Source organism: Onychomys torridus, chromosome 20, assembly GCF_903995425.1.
Source record: "Onychomys torridus chromosome 20, mOncTor1.1, whole genome shotgun sequence".
In the NCBI taxonomy this organism is placed as follows: Eukaryota; Metazoa; Chordata; class Mammalia; order Rodentia; family Cricetidae; genus Onychomys; species Onychomys torridus.
In genome coordinates, this window is record NC_050462.1 from 16,359,228 (window position 1) to 16,385,721 (window position 26,494).

Here is a 26,494-nt window from a genome sequence, read left to right on the forward strand (position 1 = left end):
AGAAAATATTCAGGTTTCTTAAGTATCAGTTACAGATTGAGACAATAGATACATTTGCCACTATACAGAGAAATTGGTGTGTGTGTGTGCGTGTGCGCGTGCTGTCTGTCTGTCTGTATGTGTGTATGTATATCTCTACATGAGTGTTTGTCTGTCTGTACATCATATGTGTGTGCGTCTGTCTCTGCCTTTATGTCTGTATGTATATCTCTGTGTGTGTATCTATTTGCATGTCTGTATGTGTGTATATCGGGTGTGTATGTATCTGTCTCTGCCTGTATGTCTGTATGTATATCTATGTGTGTATATGTGTCTGTATGTATATCTGTGTGTGTCTGTAAGTCTGTATGTATATGTCTGTGTGTGTCTGTCTGTCTGTATGTATATGTCTGTATATCTCTCTGTGTGTATATGTGTCTGTATGTCTATCTCTGTATGTATGTATGTGTCAGTATATCTCTGTGTGTGTATGTGTTTGTCTGTCTGTATGTATATCTGTGTGTGTGTGTGTGTGTGTGTGTGTTTCAAGAACTTAAGAATTGGATGGGGAATGGAGAGCAAGACTGGAGGGATGATCAAAACAAAGTATTTAATAAAATGCCATAATGAAACTGTTACTTTGCCAATTAAAAGTAAAATAAAATAATTTTTAAAAAACTTAAGATTTTTCATATTTTGTAATCTTTTATCCTAAGGGAATAATAGCTATAAATATTGTTTTTGCATCTCTCGTATTAAATGCAGAAAGTATGGTAGTAATCTAAGAATTTAAAGTAGATTAGTAATAAGTAAATTGGCTAAGAAATGAGTCATACCAATAAGGTGGGAATTTATGCCATTAGATATAATCTAGAAAACAGTGTCAGAAAGTTTTATGGTGAAGTATTGTGATAGAATAAAGAATTTTAAAATAAAACAGTGTGCAAAGTAGGATCTATTTTTACTTAATTTCTATAACTATTTGCTCATTTATTGTAGTGGTGGAGATTGGATCCAGGGCCTTACACATACTAGGAAAGCCATCTCCGTCTGAGTCCCTCCTCAGCCTGTTCCTATAAGTTCATAAAATTAGTAGAAAACAAGTTAGTATGCGGACAAGATGAGAAGGAAAGTTATCAGGACATTGACAGTGACTGCCGTGGGCAGACTTGCTAGTCATTTTTATTGTTATTTCCGTGAAACTGGATTGTCTAGAGATTTTGGTAAATGTTACAGATGTAATAACTACAATGTTTTCAGAAACAATTTACAAATGGTGATTTGAGAATTGAAAATATTCAACTATAGTTGTAGTAGTTACTGTTGTTAACTTATTCATGTTTTAGCTTTTGGATAACATTGTTAACTGGCTAGGGAAGTAACTCAGTGGCCTAGAGCCTCCCTAGCATGTGTGAGGCCCTGGGTCTCATTCAGTTGAGCCCTCGATGCTCTCGTGGAGGACCTGGGTTCAATTCCCAGTGCCCACATGGCAGCTCACAACTGTCCATGGCTACAGTAGATTTGATTCCCTCTTCGGACCTCTGCTGGTACCAGGCGTGCAGGTGGTGGTGCTTCCAGGAAAAACACTCATGTATATAAAGTAATAAATCTAAAAAGTGCTTAAGTTACTTAACGGTTACACAAATAAGCTTGGCATCTTACGTTATGTACAATTTAATTTTCTTGTTAGTGGATAAAGATAATACCTGATAAGTCATTGAATATATCTGAAGTCTTACTCCAGATATTTTCTTATATAAAATTAGTTTTCCATTTGGCTTTGACTGAATATCAGGGTGCTACAGCTTTTCTTCAAATGTGTTTTTCTGCAGGAGTTGAATAAGGTCACTGCGCAGCTGGATCAGGTCATGGCGAAGTTCCAGGAGAAGCAGGAACATTGCAGTCAGCTAGAGAACCATCTCAAGGAATTCAAAGAGAAGAATCTCTCTTTAGAACAAAAGGCTGAAGACTTAGAAGGCCAAGTTAGGGTTCGTATAAAACAGTTGAATTTGTCATATTTCCTACTCAACAACTTTGGAGTCTGATCCTTCCCAGAATCAAAAACTTGAAGTCACAGAGAAAGGTGAAGTGGTGTAAAACTTCAAAGATTATTCTGTCAATTAATCTTGAATTCCATCTTTATGTTCCATTCCCTCATTAATGGGTGACTTTCATAAATATCAATTAACACAGTGCTGGTTTTATTATAAAGTGTAAAATATTTCCAGGAGACACCAAACAGTATAATTCTATTGTTCTAGAATCTCTTCTCCCCTTTGATTTTTCCATTTCCCTACATGTTATTCCAATATAATATCATATATGGTGACATTTTTTTCTTTTTAAACGTTTATATGTCTTGGATTTTGCTTCTAATTTAGTAATATATTTAAGCTGAACCTTACTTTAAGATAACTCTAAGTGAGATGTTGATTTACTAAAAAGATGAGATAATTAGACATATCAGAGAAAAATTTGAGTTTAGAATTACCAGCAGTTAAGCAAAATATTCTTAGGTTTCATGTTACCTACACTTCCATAATCAGTTGAAGGCTGCTGTGTGATCACAGAATTATGAGGTGACTGTTTTCCATGGACATCTATTCCAGTATAGTATGAGAGAATGAACACAGCTCTTCAGTTCTGTTTATGGGCTGTTTGTTTTTTTAATGCCAACAGTAGTAGTAATGACACATCAGATGTGGTTGAAGAGAATAGGTAATAGTGTGTTACAGAAAAGTGAGCAGAGAGGACTCTTGATTGGAGCCTTTCTAAGATAGTTGTAATCGGAACAAGAATCTGTGGGGTGCTGTCACGTGACTCTGGGGGCTGTCACATGATACATGGTTATAGATAATACCTCATCCTGTGCACTTCAAAAGCATAGAGAAGAGGCAAACGAAGAGATAAGTCTAACTCGATTTAAGCATAACAGTAGGTACCCCGTTGGCATGTATAATGTCTGTGCTTTGTGTTTCATTTAAGAAAATAATTAAATGAACGCGAGGGAGATTGCTGAGTCAGTAAAATCCTGCTGAGTAAGCATGAGGACCTGAGTTTGGAGACTTGGCATCCATGTAAATTAATGCCAGGCATGATAGAGAGGGCTGGTGATGTTCGCTGGGCAGGCAGGGAAAGAAGGGTCCCTGGGACTTACTGCCCGGCCAGCCTGGCTGTATCTGGAAGCTTCGGATTTAATGAGACACCTTGTCTCAGAAAAAGAGTTGCGGAGTTATTGAGACGTTTGTCTAAATGCACGCGTGCACGCACACACAAACACACACAGAGGAACATGCACACATACACACACATGCACACACACACAAAAGATAATAGAAAGCTCATTGCTTCTATTGAAACCTATGTAGTTTGATTTTATAAATTTGAAAAATAAGAGACATAATAATATGTATGACCCGCCTAGTACACTATAAAGAACAGTGATAAAATCTAAACTAAGACACTAACTAATCAAAGTCAGGAATTTTAAGTGCTGTGTATTTACGGTCAGTGGATTTCTGTTCAAGGCCTACATGACAGATCCATTCATTTTTATGTGAAGCATCTTGTTATTCCATGGTTGTTAGCTGTACATGCGTAGGTGATATAGTTTATTGGGTACAGAAATGACCTGTTACTTGGGGTTTTTTTTGAAACTTGAGTTCATAAACTTTTGCTTTTTTTTTTTTTTTTGGTTTTTCAAGACAGGGTTTCTCTGTAGCTTTGGAGGCTGTCCTAGAACTCACTTTGTAGACCAGGCTGGCCTTGAACTCACAGAGATCCACCTGCCTCTGCCTCCCGAGTGCTAGGATTACAGGCATGCACCACCACCGCCTGGCAACTTTTGCTTCTTTTTTTTAATAAATATTTGTGTTTAAGTTGATTCTCTCATAACTAATTTAAATATGTAAGAAGCCTAATCTAGATTTTCTGACAGATAACAACTTTCTCATTCAGTATTGGCTTCAGAAAGGGGTTCTGTAAATACAGTTATTTTGTCAATAACAATGTTTTAACATTTAATAATAGACAGTTGCTGTTCTTCACCCGCAGAAACTAGAAGCTGATGCTCTTGAAGTCAAAGCAAGTAAGGAGCAGGCCTTGCAGAGTCTGCAGCAGCAGCGGCAGCTGAACACAGAGCTCGAGCTCAGAACCACAGAGCTGAGTAAACAGCTTGAGGAGGAGAAGGAAATGTAAGCCGGAGGCCCACTTTATATCCTAGGGTTCTGTGTGTTTTTACGGCCTAGAGACTCCACTGTGTGTGTGTGTGTGTGTGTGTGTGTGTGTGTGTGTGTACACACGCGCGTGCACGTGCGTGTCCTGGTTTTATATACTAATGTTAATGTCAGTGGAAAACAAGCCATTATTAAAGTTGAGTTCATTTTCCATGGTTCGCTTGGTTCTGTAAAATTCAGCTCTGTCACTTTTCAGCAGTAGTATGGCAGCTGTTTCTCTCACGTTCATTTTACGTTGCTCACCGTTTGAAATGTTAATATAAGATTTTAATACCGGAATGTTGTATGTGTCACATAAGAACAGGCAAGTTTCTGCTCTCAGATACTAAGTACAGAATGGGTTTTTACTCATTAGGAATGATTGCTTCCTTCAACTTTGTAGTGAATTTTGGCAGCTTTGATGTTATTGAGCACTTAAGTTTTCCTTTCCCTTGCTGTGATGAACACTGAAGAATTTGGAAAGGAAAAGGTTGCTTATGTTTTATGGGTTAGAGGCTGTCATCCAAGGGAGCCAGGACTAGAGGTTAAGGCAGGAACCTGGAGGCAGGAACTGAGCAGAGGCCAGGAGGGTGCAGCTCACGTGGCTTGCTCAGCCTGCTGTGATGTACCACTCAGGACAACCCGCCCGGGGCTAGCACGGTCCACAGCAGGCTAGGTCTTCATTACATCAGTCAGGGAAGTGCACCACAGGCTTACCCACTGGTCAGTCTGATAGGAGCGTTTTCTCAGCCAGCTTGTGCCCCCCCCACACATGAATGAATGAATGAACAAACAAATGAATAAATAAATGATCAGCACGTTGAGTGTGCGGAGACACCAGAATCAGTGTACATTCTCAAAGTTGGGTTTTCGCTTCCTTGTGTAGCTCATTCATTCTTGCATTCAAAACCTGAATAAGAGGATCAATGAGGCTGGGCGGCGGCAGGGCACACCTGTAATCCCAGCACTCGGGAGGCAGAGGCAGGCGGATCTCTGTGAGTTCGAGGCCAGCCTGGTCTACAGAGCGAGATCCAGGACAGGCACCAAAACTACACAGAGAAACCCTATCTCAAAAAAAACAAAACAAACAAAATAGGTTCAATAATAAAGGATCACTTGATAATCTGATATATTTGAAGTTAGATAAACCATTTGTCTTCATTTTTGAAGTAAAATGATTCCTTTAAAAATATCTTACTATATTATGTTATATGTTTTGATATTCAGATTTATCAACATAAAATGTGTTCTATATTTTTAAGGGAGGAGGCAGAGTTCTGTGTATGCTTAGGAAATTACACACTGACTAGGTACTTTAGGGAGCTGGAAAACCTTTGCTGGCTGTTGTAGACTCTCTAGGAATTATTATCTGGATTTCTGTGATGACTCACGTGGACAGGACTGGATTCACTTAGAAATCATGTGTATCTGGTGAGATGTTTTAAGGCAATTTTCAGTGGTTTAAATTTTGTTAGTGATAAGTAGAACACAAATAACAAATTCAAAATAAACATATGAGCCATTACATTTTAGAGAAATAAATATTCCCTTGATTTCCTGGTTCTTTATATTTTTCTTCTGGGATACATAAATAAAATCAAGACTTAGTAATCACTTATGAGTAATTTTGATTAGTGAATTTTATATTAATTTAAAAGATTCTTTTTTACTGTCCAGATTATCCAGTACAAAATTGGATCTGCAGAATAAATCTGAAGCCCTTGAAAATATTACACAAACTCTTACCAAGAAAGAGGAAGAAAAAGTTATCTTGAAACAAGAATTTGAAAAGTTAAGTCAAGATGCAGAGAGGCAGCGCAAGGAGCTGGGTGACCGAGTCCAGGCGGCGGGCATGGACTTGAGAGCAGTGGAGGAGCAGAAAGCCGCTCTGACGGCCGAGCTGTCCTCAACAAAGCAACGGTTGTCCCAAGTTTCCGAGTCTTTGAAGAACTCCAAAAGCGAATTCGAGAAAGAGAATCAGAAAGGAAAAGCTGCTTTATTAGATCTGGTTAGTTCACATTTATTTTCTTATCTGAGATTGCCATCTTATTAAAATGCCCAGCTGTTGGGGGGCGGGCGGGGATCTTGTGTATTTCCTTTATATTTTTTTTTCTAAGCTGATAAACCACTGAAAGTTATTACAGACATTTTCTGTGGAATGTTCCTTTATTAGGAAAAAGTTTGTAAAGACTTAAAGCATCAGCTGCAAGTGCAGACGGAAAGTTCACTCAAGGAGCAGAATGAACTGAAAAAGTCACTTGAAAAAGAGAAAGAGGTACAGTTTTCTTTTCTTAATGTCAGTATGCAAAATATCACAGGCCTTTGTGCTTTCCAATTGCATTCATCCTGATACGGAAATCAAGGGAATGTTTATTCTCTAAAGTGTAATGGCTCATATGTTCATTTTAAAATTGTTATTTGTGTTCTTGTTACCACTAACAAAAGTTAAACCCTTTTAAAATGTAAGGGCCGAATAAAGGAGTGTAAGTAAGAAAAGGAGGAAATGGAGTCAGCTAACCCTCAGCGTTTTCATTAGACAGTGTGAAAGAATGGTACAGTTGAAAAACTTAATGGCTTCTTAAACATGACTTATTTCATAGACTGCCTGGTTTCCTTTTTTATTGCTGTGACACAACCCTGACCAGAATCAGGGTGGGAAGGAAATGATTTTTTTGGCCTACGTATCCTGATCACAGCCCGTCATGGAGGGAGGCCAAGGCGGGAACTCCAGCAGAGACTATGGAGAAACGCTGTTTGCTAGTTGACTCCTCAAAGTTTGCTCAGTCACTGTCTTCCATCCTGAGGACCACCACAGTGGGGTGGGCCACGCTCGTCAGTCCCCCACAGACTTGCCCACTGAAGCTCTTCTTCCCAGATGACTCCAGCTTAGTCAAGTGGACACAAAACTAGCTACCACATGGACAGTGACGTTTGATGATGAGCATGTAGAATAAAGGCTGTTTGTGGACTGCTCACTACACAGTTTCCAAGTGCTTCACATTATAACTGTCTATGAAATAAGCCACGTTTGGAAGGGGACCCGCAGGGTCAGTAATACCGTCAGAAGTAGTGTGTTACCATAGCAGAGGCTCAGAAAATGGGTTCATTTTCTTTTAGACTTCTCAACAGTTGGAGGTAGAGCTGGGCTCCCTCAGGGGAGAGGTGGCACGGGCTCGAAGTGCGTTAGAACAGAAGGAGAAGGAGCAGCAGCAGCTTCTGGGGAACATAGAGCAGCTAACGCAGGCCACCGGACAGAAGAGCAGGCAGATTGACGCGCTTCAAGGAGAAGTAAAAAACGCTGTTTCTCAAAAGGTACCCACAAAGATTGTTGACCTCTCTATAGGAAGAGAAAAGTGTGCCTTAAGTGAGTTTTAAAATTTAAGTTTAAATTTTTGTTAAATATATAGCTCATATTTGATACATGATTTAAGTCTGAATGTTCATTCATTGAAATTGTCAGCTAATTTATTAAAATTTTGGTACTAATCATTTGTCTCTGTATGAAAATACGTGGAAATAATGTTTGACCTTGGGGCAGTTACTTATGTAACACTTCTACTGTTGTAGAAAAATCTAAAGGAATTCACAATCCATCACCTTTACTATGGGAAAACAATGACAAGAATCATGAAGTGAAATGTATTTTAGAAATTGAGCAATGTCAGATTGTATATGGTATTGTTCACATATCATATTGCTTCTCTTTCCAAGAGTAAAGGGACAACTAATTGTTAGTCATCTGGTTTACATTCTTAAAACTATTCTCATCTCCTCCAGAGTGAGTTGTAGAGTTGGCTGTGGTCAGTATGAATTATTCGAACAGCATAAGGTCTTTCTCCATTCTTAGTTTTTGCATATTAATTGGTCTTCAGAAATGAGGGTACAGTCCTTAGTCTGTTGAAAAACCGAAATATGTGATGTCATACCAGTTGGCTGCCAGAGAAACTGGAGTAGAAAGAATACAGATTAAAAACAGTACATAGGGAGTTTTATGTTTACCAGTGTTTCTGTTACACTATATTACATAAAATAATTTTCTAAAAATATAGGCAAGTGTGGAAACATTTGTCCTTTTGTGCTTTCACATGTAATCAGAAATTAGGATAGAATTGTCACAGTGTATTTTTGAACATTTTTTTCTGAGTCCTTTTAGTCTTGATCAGCTTTGCACATGTAGATAATGTATTTGGTCATGCTTGTCCCTTATTCTTCTCTTCTCCATCTTACTTCTGAATAGGTTCCTGTACTACTTAACCTTTTTCCCTTTTTTAAATTATTTCTTTTATTTCTTGAGATTACAGTTACATGGTCTATCCCCCCTCATTCTCCCCACAAATCCTCCCGTATAACCTCTTTGTTCTTTTTTCAAATTCATGGCCTCTTTTTTCCACTAACTGTTGTTACACAGCTATACATGTAACAACAGTTAATGAGAAAAGGGATCATGTCCTCCTTTAAAATAAACAACTGAGTTTAATTAGGTTCCTGGCATAAAGGTGAGTGTGGACTTACTTACTGAAGCATGGCCCCTCACCAGTGTCTAGTCCACTGACAAAAAAATGACTCCCCAACATCTGTGATGGAATGTTGAAGGACTCCATCTTGTGCAGGTCTTGTAGTTGCACATTTTAATGGTTTGGTTTGGTTTATTTTGGAGATGGAGTTTGCTAGGATACCACTGGGGCTAGAAGATGTCATCTTCCTATCTAAGCATTTCAAATAGCTGAATTACAGCCATTCCTAATTTGTACACATTGATGTTTGAAGTCTTTTTCCTCCCAGAATTTAGTGTCACATCCAAGTTATTTCTGGAATTCCATCTTTATATCACCATAATTTAATGAATTAAAAATACAACTATTTTACATGTTTTCTCTTTATTAAATGATTATAAGACTTCTTTCAGATTTAGGGTGAATATATATTGCATGTATTTTGTACAGCTTCACTAGACCACATAACTATGCCAACTCTTATAAAGGAAAACATTTAATTGGGGTGGCTTACAGTTCCAGAGGTTTAGTCCATTATCATCATGGCAGGACATGATGGCGGGCAGGCAGATGGTGCTGGAGAAGGAGCTGAGAGTTCTACATCTTGATCCACAGGCAACAGGAAGTGAACTGTCTGACTGGGTGTAGCTTGAGCAAAGGAGACTTGAGAGCCCGCCCCACAGTGACACACTTCCTCCACCAAGACCACGCCTCCTAATAGTGCTGCTCCCTTTGGGTCATTTTCCTTCAGAGCCATACAGTTGGTTTTAGAGTAGTTTGAACTTATGTCCTGTTATTAATAATGATGACTTATAGAAGTTCCCAGAATTACTCTTGAGTTTTCAAGAGTAGAACTATATACTCATTTTAGCACAGTAATGGCTTCTTTCATGTAGACAATTCTCTTAGTTCAGTCTTAAAATGCCATCCAAGAAACCCAGCACTGTGTCTTCTGCTGGCATTGTTACAGGCCTCTGAGGTCCATTTCCCTCACCTCTTGTGGAATGTCTTCTCATTCCCTTTCATTGCTTTTTTACTTTGAATTGGGACTTGTTGGTTTTGTAATTCTTTGACTTCATACATTTATTAAAATATAATTTCAGGACATAAATACAGTTTATCTAGTTTTCCAGAATCTGAGTTGTATGAATTTTGTTTTATATCTAACTGGCTTTTGAGTGGCATTCTCCCTTAAGCAACTGCTGCATGTTTTAGACAGAGCTGGAGAATGCGCTGCAGCGACTCTCATCTCAGGCGGCCCAGGAGCGTGCGGCAGAGAAAGAAAAGCTGGCCGCCTTAGAAAGCAGCTACGCCAAGTGCCAGGCCAGCCTGAACCAGCTTCAGTCTGATCTCTACGGCAAAGAGTCGGAGCTTCTGGCCACAAGGCAAGACCTGAAGGTATGGTGAACTGTGGTGTGTTAGAAAGCCAGGAAGCTGTTTGTCCATGCCCATTAAACAATCCCCTTGCCTGATGGGCAAGGGGAGTTAGTATTTGTGAAGTGTCATATTTTTTCTATTAAATTATTACTTTGATGTTCTTTTTTAAAAGTTAAGTTTTATGACAAAAATCATGATATATATAAATAAAAATACATAAAAACTCATTGAAATAAGTTATAGTGAAATAATTTGGGATATGTTGTTATACTACTAGCTTTTCTAAGGATTTTGAAGCCTTTATTTAAAAATATCTTCAAAGATTGACTGGCTATAAGCCAGTTGTGAAAAATGCAAGAGGTTTTACTGTCGTCCTGCAGAACTGACTTTGAGTGTGATGTATTTGTCGACTTCCTAAGCTTCTAGGAATGCCTGATGATTATAATTAGGCCAATTAAATATAGCCTCAATTAATAATACTATGTGATCAAATAAAGTATCATGTTTATTAAAAAGGTAAGCAAGTTTTGTACAACAGTGGCATATTAATTCTCTAAAGGGAAGCAAATAGTATGCTCTTGCACATACATGACATTCAGCCAGCACCCCACCTCTCTCCCTCAGACCCTATCTCTGTCTCTGGTCTTTTTTTTTTTTTTTTTTTGTCATGGTAAAATACGATATCTCTTCCTATATTTGGGGGTTTTGTTTAAAGTGCATTACTCCAAAATTTTGTTGAGAATCACCAAACATTAAAACATTTTATTTATAGATATTGTATACATCTTGTATTTTATTCATGGGCTCTTGTGAGGACGGATTTATAAGGAGAGCTAGGCCACTTAGCTCTGTGAGTAGATCCTGAACTATAGGTAGGATTTGGAAATTCAGTCTTGCCAGTGATCGTTTGGTACTGCAGAGGAAGTGAGCAGAGCCAACCAGGAGTGCTATTTTATGTTTAGATTTAGGTTTAAAAAGTAAGATCCAGCCAGGTCGTGGTACCCCTTTAATTCCAGCACTCAGGAGGCAGAGGCAGGGGATCTCTGTGAGTTTGAGACCAGCCTGATCTACAGTGCGAGAGAAACAGCCAGAGACAGTCAGAGACAGAGAAACCTGTCTCAAAAAAGAAAAAAAAGTATCCAAATTGTAAAATATATTAAATGCTTTGCAAAAAACAATTGGATTTTATATTTGGGTTTCAAAAGACAGACAGAGAGAGAGAGAGACAGACAGAGACACGGTGTCAAGCAGAGGGGAACTATAAAGAACATGCTATTTTAAGAAACCTGACCTGGAGCAATTTTAGAGAAACTTGAATCACTTAGTGAGGAGATCAGTTAAGAATTCTTCTCACCGGGCACTGGTGGCACGCCTGTAATCCCAGCACTCGGGAGGCAGAGGCAGGTGGATCTCTGTGAGTTCAAGGCCAGCCTGGGCTACAGAGCTAGTCCAGGACAGGCTCCAAAGCTACACAGAGAACCCTGCCTCGAAAAACAAAAAAACAAAACAAAACAAAAACAAAAAAAAAAAAAAAAAAAGAATTTTTCTCTCCTCCAGAGGGTCTGACACCTTCTTCTGGCTTCCTGTGTGCATGTAATGCACATTAACTCGTGCAGGCGCACGTGTGCCCCCCCCCAATTAAATAAATAAGTAAGTTAATTAATTAATTTAAAAAAATCTCTCCATAAATTCTGGTTGTCAGATGCTGGTTGGTTAGGAGTAGCATTAGAGTTAAGGAAATGTCAGGGGTAAAGGAAGGGCAGATTTTACAGCAGGCCCAGGAGCAGGGATCAGCCACAAAGACTTGACACAGAAACAGAAAACTGGGGAAAGAATTTTCACAGTGATAATAAGGGGAAGGAGGGAAAAAGGATGATTAGTCCCCATCCTCCAAAAAGGCAAGGGTGCTGGAGAGAGAGCTCAGTGGTTAGGAGTACTTACTGTTTTTCCAGAGTATCTGAGTTCGATTCCCAGCACTCACCTGGCAGCTCCCATGCCTGTAGCTCCAGTTGTAGGGGATCTGATACTTCTTCTGACCTCTGTGGGCACCGAACACATTTGATGCACAAACATACATATAGGCAAAACATACGTACACATAAGCAATAAAAATAAGAAGATCTCAAAAGAAAAGAAGAACTGGTCTTTTTATTCATGCTAAATTGTTCATTTTACAACATGTTGGCAGACTTGTGGGGAAATCTGGATTTAATCTAAAGGCCGTGAAGAGACAGTGAGGCACTTGCATGTGATCCGAATGAAAGAAAAAGCAGAAGGGCGGGCCTAGGAAAGGCGTCACAACAGAGCTCGATGGAGCCTCTCTTAGGAAGCGCCTCTTGCAGGTGAGGCCAGCCCAGCGATGCAGCAGAACAGAGGGATAGTTGGAGCTGCTTGTTCTACTCAAAGCCCACTTCTTTTCCCACCATTTCCTGAGGAACAGGAAGAGAGCTGGATGTCAGCCATGACTGTCCTCTGCTTCAGTGTCTCACGTGTAGGAGGAGGAGAGGATTGAGAACATTCTCTAACAGGACACTTCCCTAGGGGAAGGCTTTCTGTTGTAGCTGATGTCAGTGTGGACGTGGATCAGTAGGGAAGAACCTGGCCTGATCTCTGTTAGCCCCATCTGCTGGATCATTTATGAAATGCTTTGTTCGTTGGGTATTTCTATTGGCTACAGTCTGTGCTCTTTGTATAGAATTCACTTATAAATTTATGCCTGGGTAAAGTGACAATTGTAGGGCTATACAGAATTAAACCTAACTCTTCTCATTCCTGTACTTTCTCTTATGCCATCTTATCAGACATCAGAAAAAGTAAGACTAACATTGGAAAGGTTTTAGTTGAAAGAAGTGTGGGAAGTTTGCTTCATAAACAAGGGGACTTTATGAGCCGAAACTTTTTCCCACTGGGATGCAGTAATTGGTGTGGTGGATGGGTGATGTGTCAGGGATAAAGATCAAGACAAAGCAATGAACCAGGAGGAGCATTCCGGGGAAACAGCGCTGAGCACGTGAGACGCGCGTGGCCGTGCTTTGTGGGAGGGAATTAGTGGTTTTTCAACAGGGTGGAGCAGAGCCCTTGGCACCTTCAAAAAGATTGCACGACGCAGTCTTCCACCTGGACTTCAAAGAGCTGACTAATGGGTTGATAAGCTTACATTTTCAGAGGGCATGCATTTGAAATCTTATAAACTGATGACACTTGGGGGGCGGTTTGTGGGCATTTTGACATTCTTACAGAACTTTGTAGGGGCACTACTGCTTTCTAGGTTTTAGGAAGCCTGTTGGCCCAGAGCCTCTATTACCTAATATAGTTATAGTAGATTTGTGCAAAAGGCTTTGAAATTTATTTGTTTATTTCAGGGCTAAGATCAAACTCATAGTCTTAATCCATGTCAGGCAAGTACTCTACACTAAACGAACCCCCTGGCCCAGTAAATTTTATTCTTTTAAAAACCAACCTTCCCTGGATGACATCTAGGCCAGTTGCCACATGCCTCACTTTACACAGGGTCTCACACTGTTTTCCTGTGTATCTGTTCTCCATGCCACTCTTCTCTGTTAAGGACTGTTTTATGCAGGGTACTCAGCTGATGATTGGCTCTCTGATTATTAAAAAAAAGCAATAGCAAGGTGGTTCTGGGTATTACCTGACAAAGTAAGTCTGAAAGGGTTTAGACTTCTATTGGCTCTTATTAAAAATTCAGCTTTATATCTGAAAGAATTCTGAACTGAGTTACTGGTAAGAAGTAACCTTTTTTATCAGAAGCATAATCTTCAAAGTAGATCTTACTTACTTTTGAATATATTCATTCGTTTAGTTATTTATGTCTGAGTCGGTGTTTCACAGTGTTTTCTAGTCTGCACCCAAACTCATGTGCAATCAATCCTCTTGCCTCAACCTCCCAGGCACAAGGTTGTTATAGACGTCCATGCCCGGCTTCACTTATATTTTATTAAATATGTGCTGTATGCTGTCCTAACTGGCAGAGATCCTTTCTTGAGTTGCATTATCTGCCTCCTTTTCAAAGAAGTGTTTCTCTAGTGAAAACTGGGCTATTCTGTGAGGTCTGGTGATGCGTGTGTTAGCCAGTCCTCACCCCTGTAGACTATTAGCTAAAGTCATGAGGATGGCAGTTCCCCTTTCCCAGGACTGTATGTATCTACTCTGAAGGACCCTAACAGGCACTTGAGCATTCTTCCACGTCTGATTCTCAAAACATCCAAGCCAACGTCACTGCTTAGTGGTACTTTCCCTCGTTGCTCTGGAAATATCTGACAAGCAGCTTGAAGAGGAGGGTTTGCCTTGACTCTCAGTAGTAAACTGTGCGTCATGACAGGAAGGTGTGGAAGGCGGCAGGTCACATGGTGTCTGTAGAACCCCGCCCCTTTCTCTTGTGCTTGTCATTCACTTCAGGACTTTAGCCCATGGAATGGGACTGCCCACATTTAGGGTGGGTCTCCCTATCTGGATTAACCTAATCTAGAAACTCCCTCACAACATACTCAAAGGTTGGTTTCCATAGTGATTCAAAATCTGTTCACATGACAAAGTTCACCACCACATGAGGGACTTAGAGCAGTCAGTAACTATGATGTTAACTACATCACTTGTTACACCACTGAGACAGGAACTCAGAAGATGGGCGTTGGCTGGTCAGAAAGAGCTTTAACTATAAGGCTAAATTTGTTTCTTTAGATTTGTTGATCAGATTGACAGCTATGAAATCTGACAAAACTCTATCTTGTTTATCAAGGTGTTTACCAGGCCAGGGAATGTCATAGATCCTAGAAAATGTATGTGTGCACATATATAGCACTCAACTGTATTTCTTTTAAATTATTTTCCTTCATGTCTCATTGACATGTGACTATGTACTATTTGCTGTTGTGTTTTTGTGAACTTTGTTATGCTTGTTGAAATTTACTAATCATATTAACTTGCGGAACTAACTTTTTATAAGTCTATAGAAGAGAAGCTCTCTCTGGCACAAGAAGACTTGATTTCAAACAGGAATCAAATTGGAAACCAAAATAAGTCCATTCAAGAACTGCAGGCTGCCAAGGCTGCTCTGGAGCAGGACTCCGCAAAGCGAGAGCAGCTGCTGAAGGAGCGGAGTAAAGCCCTACAGGACGCCCAGAGAGAAAAGGTACTCCTTGTATCCCAGACCCCAGCGGGGCTGAGGATGGGAGAGTGTGGAATGGATCGCTGGAGGTTCTGAGCTGGGAGCTGCTTCGTCACCACATCTTGTGGTGTCTACCACCAGCTTCCTTAGTGGAGGTTTTTATAAAGATGGTTTCACACTGTAGAATTTTTGGTATATTCCAAATTGAAATTGTGAGTGTCTTTAGGAGTCGGGTTGATTGTGAAGCAGGGACACCATTCGTGGTTTATGTCTCGAGTTTAGACAGCTCTGACAGACGCTATTTATTGGTGTTTAACTGCAAGGGCTTTAGCTCAGGCACATCTTGTTTTAGTGTTAACTCTATTCCTAGTAGAGGATTTAATTTTTAAAAATTTCTATTTATTTATTAACTGTGGATTGAAAGGTCTACCCAAAATAGAGACCCTTACATAAAAGCGGTAGTAGTAATAGAAGTTGTAAAACTGAGTAGTATTGCTGTATTTCTATGCAGCCTTGCTCTGCCTGGGTACCGTTCACTTTACAGTGACTCTATACGGAACTCTGCAGTCTCAGGGGTGACGTCGTCAGGTTCAGTGGGAAGGGGAGATAGATGCATATTCTGCTCTAGTTAACTCCACTAGAGAGGTACAAGCCAGGGTCATAACTACCAACACTTTAGCATACAAATTTTCAAGAAAGTGGGTGCTTTACATTTATTTGTAATTTCTCTCCAGTCAGCGAAGGAAAAAGAACTGGTAAATGAAAGGTCTAAATTGGCAGAGCTGGAGGAAATTCAGTGTAGACAAGAGAAGGAAATCACAAAGCTCAGCGAAGAACTCAAGTCCCACAGAGAAGAAAGCATGAAGGTGGGTGAGAATTCCTCTTCCTCTGTCTGTGCTACACTAAACAGAGACTGAGAAGGAAACACTGGCGCTGGACAAGTGATTTGATTGTTTTTGGCGAATGCTATGGCCAGAGTGTTCTTTATTGCATGATACCCATATCCATATGGAGACTACTTTTATTCTCTGATTACTGAATAAAGTAGTTACAGGGTAACTCTAGATTTGAAATGATGAAGTAACAAACTTATAAACATGTAAGACTTTAGATTTAAGGGAGTCTATGTTTTCAGTTACTTTTCTTCTTTGAATTCCTTGATAATCTTTTGGTTTTAACATTTTATCCCTTAAAAGCATAGACAGGGTACCCGTTGCCCAAAGTGTTTACCATTTGCTTTGTAAAACATGATGCAGTTTCGTGGAAAAGCTTAGATGCTCTCTCAGGGGCTCCTCCCAGGTTCTCCTCTTCTTCCATTGTGTGTGATTTTGGAACTCATAGAATGATCTAGTCCAGTCTATACTTAGAGTGTAACGCCATGTTTGGTGACTAAGGGAGGACCCAGGAAACACATTAAGGAAGGAGACTGAAAGGAAGCTGTAGAGATCTTTTTCAGATAATGTAATTAAAACACGCACATGTAAAGTATCACCCGGATGAAATACTAGTGAGTGGGAAGTAAATAACCTGGCACTTTAAATCAGTGGTTTGAAATAGTGAACTTAAAGACTTGGATCTGATGTTGTGAAAAGTTGCATAAATTTCAGCTGTCATCTGACACATTGACTGAAATTCTTCATCTGCTTTCCGTTGCTGTGAGGAAACACCAGGACCAGAAGCAGGCTGGGGAGGATGGGTCTGTTTCATTTTATAACTCTCGGGTCACACTCCATCACTGTCAGGGCAGGAACTGAAGCAGAAGCCATGGAGGATGCTGTTTAGTGGCTTGCTCAGCCTGCTTTCTTAGAGCATCTGGGGTGGCACCACAGTCAGCTGCGCCCACCCACATCAATGGAGAAAACACCCGACAGCTTTCCCACAGGCCACTTCATGGTGGCCTTTTCTCAGTTGTGTTTCCCAAATGAGTTTAGCTTGTGTCGTGTTAACAGAAAATTAGCCCGTGCATAGGGATGATTTGTTTGACTTTTTTACTTTCAACAGGAAGTAGCAAATCTCAAGGATGCCAAACAACTTTTGATTCAGCAGAAACTAGAACTTCAAGGCAAAGCAGACTCGCTGAAGGCAGCCCTTGAGCAGGAGAAGGAAAGTCAGCGGCTGCTGCGGGAGCGGGCGGCAAAGGAGGAGGAGAAGCGCAGGGCCGAGTTCTCTGAGAAGGAAGCCAAGCTGGTCAGTGAGTCAACTTAACAGGAAACCGTGCTCTAGCTGGGGCTTGGGTCAGTCAGGAAGATCTTTACCCAGAGACTGTGATGGACGTGGTTTTCTGTGCTGAAGTTAGAAAAGACACCACATTTGTTTAAATAGCTGGTGTAGTAGGAAATACTTTGTTGTGTAGTCACATTAGTTCGAAAGGTGTGAATCCAGTGAGCTGTGATAGGAAAGCACTGCTAGTGGAGAGACAAGTAGGTAAGGCGCAGCCGCAGGCTGGAGATGCGTGAGGGAGGCTGGTCAAAGTTGAAAGCTGGCGACCGAAAGTGGATTGGAATTGTGACGACTGACGTCTGCTTTTCCTTCCCTGCCTTGTGTTTACCTCCGGGGAAGCATCTGGCTTCCCTTATTGGACTGACTCCAGATCTCACCAGATAACTTTGCCAAATGTTTAGTCGAGAGCGGAGGGTTGTGTTGGGGTTTGTGTGGGTTGATGAGAGACAGAGGATGCACGGAGGCAGGAGATTGTAGCTTTGTCCACAGGACCTCTGCTGTCTCTTAGCATGAACATGTCCCTTGTTCTGGTGTGACTGCAGAGTCTCAAGTGTGTCACTTTGCTGATCCTCGTGAATTGCACCACGACGTTTGAGCAAACCAATTTAAACTGCACATATTTGCAGAATCGGGATTTTGGTGTATGATGAAATATGTTCTCCTTCCTCCTTTCCAGGAGAAACCACATGATTTCTATCTTTGGTATCTTAATTTCAGTGAGTAGACATTTTATTTTGCACTACTTAGGTAATAGCTTCCCCTCCCCTTTTTCCCTCAGCATTCGGAGATAAGAGAAAAGGAGGCGGGGGTGAAGAGACACGAAGAGAACGAATCGAAGCTCACCATGCAGGTCACAACACTGAACGAGAACTTGGGCACTGTGAAGAAGGAGTGGCAGTCTAGTCAGCGGAGAGTGAGCGAGCTGGAGAAGCAGACGGATGACCTGCGTGGGGAGATTGCCGTCTTCGAAGCAACGGTTCAGAACAACCAGGACGAGAGGAGAGCATTGCTGGAAAGGTGAGTGATGTCAGGTGGATTCGTCTGCACCTGCTGCGGCAGCGGTGGCGCATGCCTGTAATCCCAGCACTCGGGAGGCAGAGGCAGGCGGATCTCTGTGAGTTCGAGGCCAGCCTGGTCTACAGAGCGAGTTCTAGGACAGCCAGGAAGGTTATACACACAGAGAAACTCTGTCTTGAAAAAGAAATTTTAAATTAGTTTGACCCTAATTAAGTAATACAGAGATTGTCATATGCCACATTTTCCCACTGGACATAGAATGGAGACCAGTTGATAACCCTGCAGGTATGCCAGCAGCCATTTACAAATCAGACTTTAGAGGAAGGTAAATAACTGAAATTAATGTATTGCGTTTAAAATTACCAAAGTCGTCCATTACCCCTATTCCAGCAAGGTCCTTTATGATTTCTTAAATAGTAATGATCTCTTTGCAACCCATTTCCTAAGATGTCTTAAAGGAGAAGGTGAAATAGAAAAGCTTCAGACCAAAGTTCTAGAGTTGCAAAGGAAGCTGGATAACACGACCGCGGCTGTGCAGGAGCTGGGCAGAGAAAACCAGTCCCTCCAGGTAAGGCGCCTGCAGATGTGGGCTGCTTCCATATTCTCCTTTCTCTCCTAGTGAAAAATGGAGTTCCCTTAGGAACCAGCCCTCAGGGCGCGAATGTAGCCTAGTGGTAGAGGATTTGCCTGCCACCCGCCCGGACCTGAGTTCAGTCTCCAGTGCTGTTCACCACCCAGAAAACCAAAATGACCGCACAACCTGTGTGGATAACTATTTACAGATCGATACCATCCGGGTAGATAGTTGATAGATTTTATGGGTAGTTATATGAAATAAAGGGTCAAATGAATAAAATAAAGATGAAAAAAGTCATTTTTCAGACACCTCTTCTTTGAGAGTGACATCACCCATGGATTGTCACAGAGAAGAAAGGAGAACATTCAGGAATGCAGAGCAATAAGTGGGTTGGTGAGTATGTAAAGGAGTGGTCTCAAGCAGGCAGGCGGTGCAGACCTTTCATCCTAGCACTGAGAAGGAAGAGGCAGGGGGATCACTTCCAGTTGGAAGTCATCCTGGACTCTATCAAGACCTTGTCTCAAGGAAGAAAACAGAAAGCGGAAGTGAACGGAAAATGAGGTGGATTAGGTTTTTCTTGGAGTCAGGAGGAAAATGGATTGTTGTGACATGGTGACTGTGAGGCTGCCAGAGCTCTGTGATGGCCAGTGCCACTTTTTATTTATTTTTCTGTTATCATCTTGAAACAGTATAAATTCTTGTTCTAATAATGAAATGTTTCATTGAGGCTTGCCCAGTAATTGAGTAAAACCAAAACTTATTATAAGCCACAGTCATCCTAGGGTCCTGCTATATACATATATAGCCTCCCTGGTTCTGTGGGTTGCAGTTTGATTGTTCTTTGCTTTATATCTAGAATCCACTTATGAGTGAGTATATACCATATTTGTCCTTTTGTCCTTTTGGTTTGGGTTACCTCACTCAGGATGATATTTTCTAGTTCCATCCATTTGCCTGCAAATTTCATGTTGTCATTGTTTTTCTCTGCTGTATATATGTGTATATGTACCACATTTTCTTAATCCATTCTTCAGTTGAAGGGCATCTAGGTTGTTTCCAGGTTGTGGCTATTACAAATAGTGCTGCTATGAACATAGCTGAGCATGTATCTTTATGGTATGATTGAGCATTCCTTGGGTATATTCCCAAGAATGGTATGGCTGGGTCTTGAGGTAGATTGATTCCCAATTTTCTGAGAAACCACCATACTGACTTCCACAGTGGTTGTACAAGTTTGCATTCCCACCAACAGTGGAGGAGTGTTCCCTTTGCTCCGCATCCTCTCCAACATTGACTGTCATTAGTGGTTTTGATCATAGCCATTCTGACAGGTGTAAGGTGGTATCTCAGAGTTGTTTTGATTTGCATTTCTCTGATGATTAAGGATGTTGAGCATTTCTTTAAATGTCTTTCAGCCATTTGTGATTCTTCTTTTGAGAATTCTCAGTTTAGCTCTTTAGCCCATTTTTTAAAGTTTACTATGTATACAGTGTTCTGTCTGCATGCCAGAAGAGGGCGCCAGATCTCATTACAGATGGTTGTGAGCCACCCTGTGGTTGCTGGGAATTGAACTCATGACATCTGGAAGAGCAGCCAGTGCTCTTAAGCACTGAGCCATCTCTCCAGCCCTAGCCCATTTTTTAATTGGATTGTTCAGTATTTTGATGTCTAATTTCTTGAGTTCTTTATAGATTCTGGATATCAGCCCTCTGTCAGGGTTGGTGAAGACCTTTTCCCATTCTGTAGGCTGTCGCTTTGTCTTGTTGACCGTGTCCTTTGCTCTACAAAAGCTTCTCAGTTTCAACAGGTCCCATTGATTGATTGTTTCTCTCAGTGTCTGTGCTACTGGTGTTGTACTTAGGAAGTGATCTCCTGTGCCAATGTGTTCAAGAGTCCTTCCTACTTCCTCTTCTATCAGGTTCAGAGTAACTGGATTTATGTTGAGGTCTTTGATCCACTTGGATTTGAGTTTTGTGCATGGTGAAGAGTAACAATTGATTCCTTTTATCCTGTCATTCAGATATAGGAATGGAGCTACTCTGACAATGGAAACTGACTTTTAAAATTTTGTTTCATGTGGCATAAAGTCAAAACTTTGTAACTATCTGGCAACAAATTAGAAATAACCAATTCATCATTATGCGAAGCATTGTATTGTAATGTGTCAAAATGTTTTAAAAACAGATCAAGCACACGCAGGCGTTGAACAGAAAGTGGGCGGAGGACAACGAGGTGCAGAACTGTATGGCCTGTGGGAAAGGCTTCTCGGTCACAGTGAGACGGGTGAGTGACATCCACACCGAGCTGCCTGTGCACAGTCCTCATCCTGGAAGATTGCTTGGCACTGTCTCCCGGAACTGTGATGAACTGAACCTTGATTCACAGGACTGGCATAAACCAGACAGTTTTTTGTGAACTCACATGGGAGAGAGGGGCACAGGGAGGAAGGAGGAGGGGCTCAGGAGTTTCTGGACCTTTTGGATCTTGGAAAAGCAGAGAGGAGGGTCAGATGGGCTTTTCTCTGTCGCTTTTTGGATCTACCAAGTTCATACCCTACTATCTCACTCCCAAGTTTTTAATAACAGATTAATTTAGGTAATCATTAGAATTCCATTTCTCAGTGACAGATGTTTTAAATATCAATCCATGCTTACTAGTCTCTGGTTATCATATGTGCTTGAATTTTAGTTTTAAATTCAGCCGCTTTTTTCTACTGGTTATTCTCGGAACAGCTGTTTTCTGAAGTAGTGGGCGATATTAAACTTAGGTGTTTCAGTTATATTTGAGGGGTTTTTGAGACAGGGTTTCTCTGTGTAGCCTTGGCTGTCCTGGAGCTAGCTCTGTAGAGCAGCATATTCGAGTTCTTCTAAAAGAAGCAAAACCCGCTGGACGGTGGTGTCGAACACCTTTAATCCCAGCACTCGGGAGGCAGAGGCAGGCGGATCTCTGTGAGTTCGAGGCCAGCTTGGTCTACACAGTGAGATCCGGACAGCCAGGACTACACAGAGAAACCTTGTCTTGACACACACACACACACACACACCCCGGCAAAAGAGAGAAAAAGAAAAGAAGCAAAATCAGAAAGATTTAATGCAGTGTATTATAAATAACTGTTATGTTGTGTTCTAAGTGAAGATGGAGTTCCTGAGACTTTCGGTACTAGGAATAGGTTTTCATTTGATAGGAGTCCTTTAACACTTTAAAAGAAGGGCTTCCTAGAGTTCTTTTGGGGATTTTAGGATATAAGCAAAGATGACCTAAAATTTTACCATAGTGTTTGATCAATTTAAGGGTAAAATTGCACAGGGAATAGATTTGCATACTGAAATCAGCACATTTTCACAGTGGTTTGTAACAGTCACGTAGTTGTAGAATGTTCTTGAAACTGTCTAATTTTTGTCTCAACAGCATCACTGCCGACAGTGTGGCAATATCTTCTGCGCTGAGTGTTCAGCCAAAAACGCCTTAACTCCTTCTTCGAAGAAGCCTGTTCGTGTCTGTGACGCATGTTTCAATGATTTGCAAGGATAGTGGGTTATCCTAACTACAGAGTAGTGTCACACTAACATTAGACTGCTAATAAATTGGATTCGGTCTCTGGTTGCACACTAGCCAAATTGGAATACATATATTTTGGAATGTTACCGGTATCAAGTAAAACTTCTATTTTTGTGAGATTGGGTTCAGTTTTGATGATGTTTGTCCACATGCTTACTCCCTAAACAGCTTTCATGCCAAGGTCAGAATTAGCCAATGAAATGTAAATAATCTTTGGATGGAAAATAGCAATGTATTTTTTTAATATAATTTAATTATTCACAAATGATGAATATACTTCCTTAGTTTCTTCCTCTCAAATTATATGTACAAAACGTATGGCTGGCTGTTATCGTTTGCTGTGGTTTCTGTTGCACAATAACAGTGGTTATATTATGCATCCTCCTGGTGGAGTTATGCACAGGAGTGTCACACCCGTCTGTGTCCTGTAGAGGTCTGTAGCTCAGTTATGGTGTGATGTCAGACACTGATCACTTGAGTGTTCTGAATGAAGTTGATGCTAAAATGATGTGCTAACCATGAATTCAAGCATGGTTTTTGTTTTGGCAGTATTGATTAAATTCTCAAGTGGATTTGATGGACTCCTATGTAAAATTAAATGGTTCATTTTATGGTACTTCTGGGATTGTATTTCCAAAACTAGAGTTAATTTATATTTCTCTTATTTTAGACCCCCGTGCACTGTCCCCTAAGCTATCGTATAAAACTTCCCACTCTGAGCTGGAGGGTGAGGACTAGAACTGTGTGGTGGCCTGGTCTTGTCTTCTGACATGAGCTCACACCACAGCCTCACTCTGGCCGTCCAGCGTCTTCAGGTTTCTAAATGAACCTCTGTTCCAGTTAGTGTAGCTCAGCTTCACTGTAAGTGTGCCTACACTTCCTCTTTTCCTGTCTGTGAAGACAGTATGAAGAGGCAGAAATATTAAAATTCCACGTCTACTTTCTCTAACCTAATAGGAAAGAACACTTGGAAAGGTGGAAAGTCGACTTCATGTTTCTGATGAGGGCTCCCTCCATGTTAACTGGGAAATCTTTTAACTTTGCAGGACTAGTGCTATGGAATTACAGTGCAGCTAAGAATGGAGTGTGTGCAGCCGTGCACAGATGTGCTCCAGAACTCTGAAATCATCACACAAATGGAAGCAAGGTTGTTAGCCCCGTCAGGGTCATTTATGTGTGGGTGAGGGCTGAGCTTAACCGGACATTGGGAGAGCATCCGAAGACTGAACTTACTACATACTAATTTTCAATTACCTTTCTGAAGAAATAGAAAGTTACACATTGAATCAGTGCAGTCATTTCATAACAATAGCAGAGAAAGGTAAGAGCTAATGTTTCATATACAAGAAAGAGTTTATAACACACACTTGCTGTCAGGATTATGCTGGAATTTTCATGTCTATGACATACTTACAACATATACAACAAGCGACTGATGTGTATTTTTAATTGTTAAGCAAAGTTAAACCCTGCTGCCAGTAATTACTAAGGAGATTAAGTCCCAGGACTTGGATAGATATATATCCTTGAACTTATATAATGAAATGATACAATGGCTCCTTATTAAAACTAATAGTTGGATAATATAAACTTGAGCTATTTATGCATTTTGTTTCATTGGAAATCCTCTCAAGTCGTCCTACACTTTTGGGTTTTTGCTGTACTTTGAAGTCTGTTTTAAAAAAGCAGATACAGCTCTGCTTCATGAGAATTCTGGATTAACATGTTTGTTCATTTCATCCTTTAGTTGAAGACACCGAAGACTTCCCCTTGTTCACCCCCACCTCACAAAACATGGGAGGGGGGGCAACAAAGACCAGTGGTGTTTTGAGGTAGTTTTCTTATTCTTCCCCAACTAATCTTTTGTCCTCATTAATGTCCCCACCACATGCTACTGTACCTGTGGCCCAAAGGAAGCCAGGCCATTTGTTCTTCACTGTCACCAATGTAGTGTGTATCAGAAACAAACATTTGAGATTTTTTCTCGTTTAAATAAAAGTCCTCTACTGAGTTCTTTTGGGCCATATATTTTAGATGTTTGCTAGTAGCGTTGTACTGTCAGTGGGTCAGAGCTGGCACACAGAGTCCCAGTTCTTGGCTATAATGCAAAACATATTGGCATCAGGCGTTGGCAGGCTGCAGACCCCAGCACAGGAATGTGAGTTAAAATCAAGTTGTGCTGGGATTGGGTACAGTAAACTGTATGCACAGAATTGTTATAATAGAGAGCAGGCAGAGCTGCTGATCTAGGATGTCCTCCTTTTGAAGAAAGCCGAGAAGGAAACACAAACACCTCAGTGCAGTGTACAAATAAACATTTTGTTCAACTACCTCTTAAAGTGGAATTAGCTAGTTTAATAGTTTCCTTATGGTAATATTAAAAGCAACTGCCAAATTTATGTTTTCATCCCTCTTAAAATGTCTTTATGATTATTTTATATAGTTTTGAGGTCTCTATGGCGACTTTTTTACTCTTACATTTGCATAAGATGTTTAGCCTAAGGTGGAAGGCAAATGACCGTTGTATATTTTATATTTGTGACCTGTTTAATTCTAGCAGTTTTTTTAAATGCACTTTGGCTATGAAAACCATGGCTAACTTATCTATAAGATTTCAATGTGCCATCAATTTAGTATTCCTAGACATAAGCTTGATGAATGATCTTTTCTGATTATGCTGTGCCACATATTGTTGTGTCTTAATGCCCTTTGCCTGAATTTTAATGATCAGATCATTATTGTTGCACATGTGAATACTGTGTATAAACTTCCTGAATTTATGTAAAATTGTATAAAGTAGGATTGAAAAACCACTGTGTTCTTTCTGTAAGAAGTAATGAACTTACTGTAACATGGTCCAGCCACAAGTCTGACAGTCTAGGCTGGCTTCTCTGAATTGGATCACATGTCCACAGCCTTTGTCCATACTTTTGCATGAGTAATTTCTCCTTAGTTTGTGGCTTCATTCTGTTACTGTGTTTACTACTTGTGATCATGTAGTTGTGCCTTATTTTCTGAAAGAGTTTGGCTCAGTAAACACTGTAATTTCTAATCCCAGTGATTAGAAAGTTACTGATTATAACTATGACTGGTGTATTATAAGACAGCATTTAAATCTGTATAAAGAATAATGGAAGGATCCTTATCGAATTGCCACTTCTGTTTTTTAATATGTTACAGATGATATTAAAGACCATTTCTATCTAGTTAGATGTTATCCTATGATTATGATTGTTTTGCTTGCTTTAAAAGAGAACATGCTCTTAGCTGGTTTTTACAAATTCACCAAATATTAGGACTTTGCACCTGGATACAGAGAGTGGCCACGTTTTAATGTTGTCTAAATTAAGATACAAATGAAGTTTGTGATCTCAAGAGAATTCGTTGATGTCATTTTGGTTGAGAAGTTCCCTCTATATCTTTCAGACTAACTTGTGGAGAATTAACAAAGCCAAAAAGAAATTAAAAAAAAATTTAATCCCTCCTTTTATCGTGTATATACATTTAATAACCTCCTAGACACTTTTTCAAGACAGGGTTTCTCTGTGTAGCTTTGTGCCTTTCCTGGAACTCACTCTGTAGACCAGGCTGGCCTCGAACTCACAGAGATCCGCCTGGCTCTGCCTCCTGAGTGCTGGGATTAAAGGCGTGCGCCACCACCGCCTGGCACCAATTGGGTTTTTTGTTGCTGTTATCTTTTTTCCTGTATCCTACTGTTCCAGAATGAATTATTTATTTCCCTATTTAATTCAAATTTTCATTAAACTCTGAGGAATTTAACATGCACATTCTTAAGCATGTGATAGATCATATATTAGATGTTATTTTGTGTGCTATATAGAATTTATATTTCCATGTGACCGTCCTTGAGCTGTTTTTATCTTTATTCCTAACTTTCTCCTTAATGATATTCACAGAGAAAACTTATGCATGT

General features: G+C 40.3%; 1 protein-coding gene across 1 annotated transcript in view; it reads left to right on the forward strand.

Moving 5' to 3' along the window:
- Eea1 (early endosome antigen 1) overlaps positions 1 to 26,045 on the forward strand; it is a 118,375-nt gene extending 92,330 nt beyond the window's left edge. Inside the window, exons 17-29 of the mRNA XM_036169605.1 lie at positions 1,812 to 1,967; positions 4,033 to 4,172; positions 5,871 to 6,201; positions 6,367 to 6,468; positions 7,311 to 7,505; positions 9,902 to 10,084; positions 15,027 to 15,212; positions 15,923 to 16,054; positions 17,190 to 17,375; positions 18,187 to 18,425; positions 18,873 to 18,993; positions 21,187 to 21,285; positions 22,411 to 26,045. Of these exons, the coding sequence (XP_036025498.1) occupies positions 1,812 to 1,967; positions 4,033 to 4,172; positions 5,871 to 6,201; positions 6,367 to 6,468; positions 7,311 to 7,505; positions 9,902 to 10,084; positions 15,027 to 15,212; positions 15,923 to 16,054; positions 17,190 to 17,375; positions 18,187 to 18,425; positions 18,873 to 18,993; positions 21,187 to 21,285; positions 22,411 to 22,533 (2,193 nt within the window). The 3' untranslated portion in view covers positions 22,534 to 26,045. The remainder of the gene's footprint in view (positions 1 to 1,811; positions 1,968 to 4,032; positions 4,173 to 5,870; positions 6,202 to 6,366; positions 6,469 to 7,310; positions 7,506 to 9,901; positions 10,085 to 15,026; positions 15,213 to 15,922; positions 16,055 to 17,189; positions 17,376 to 18,186; positions 18,426 to 18,872; positions 18,994 to 21,186; positions 21,286 to 22,410) is intronic.
- The last annotated feature ends 449 nt before the right edge of the window (positions 26,046 to 26,494 follow it).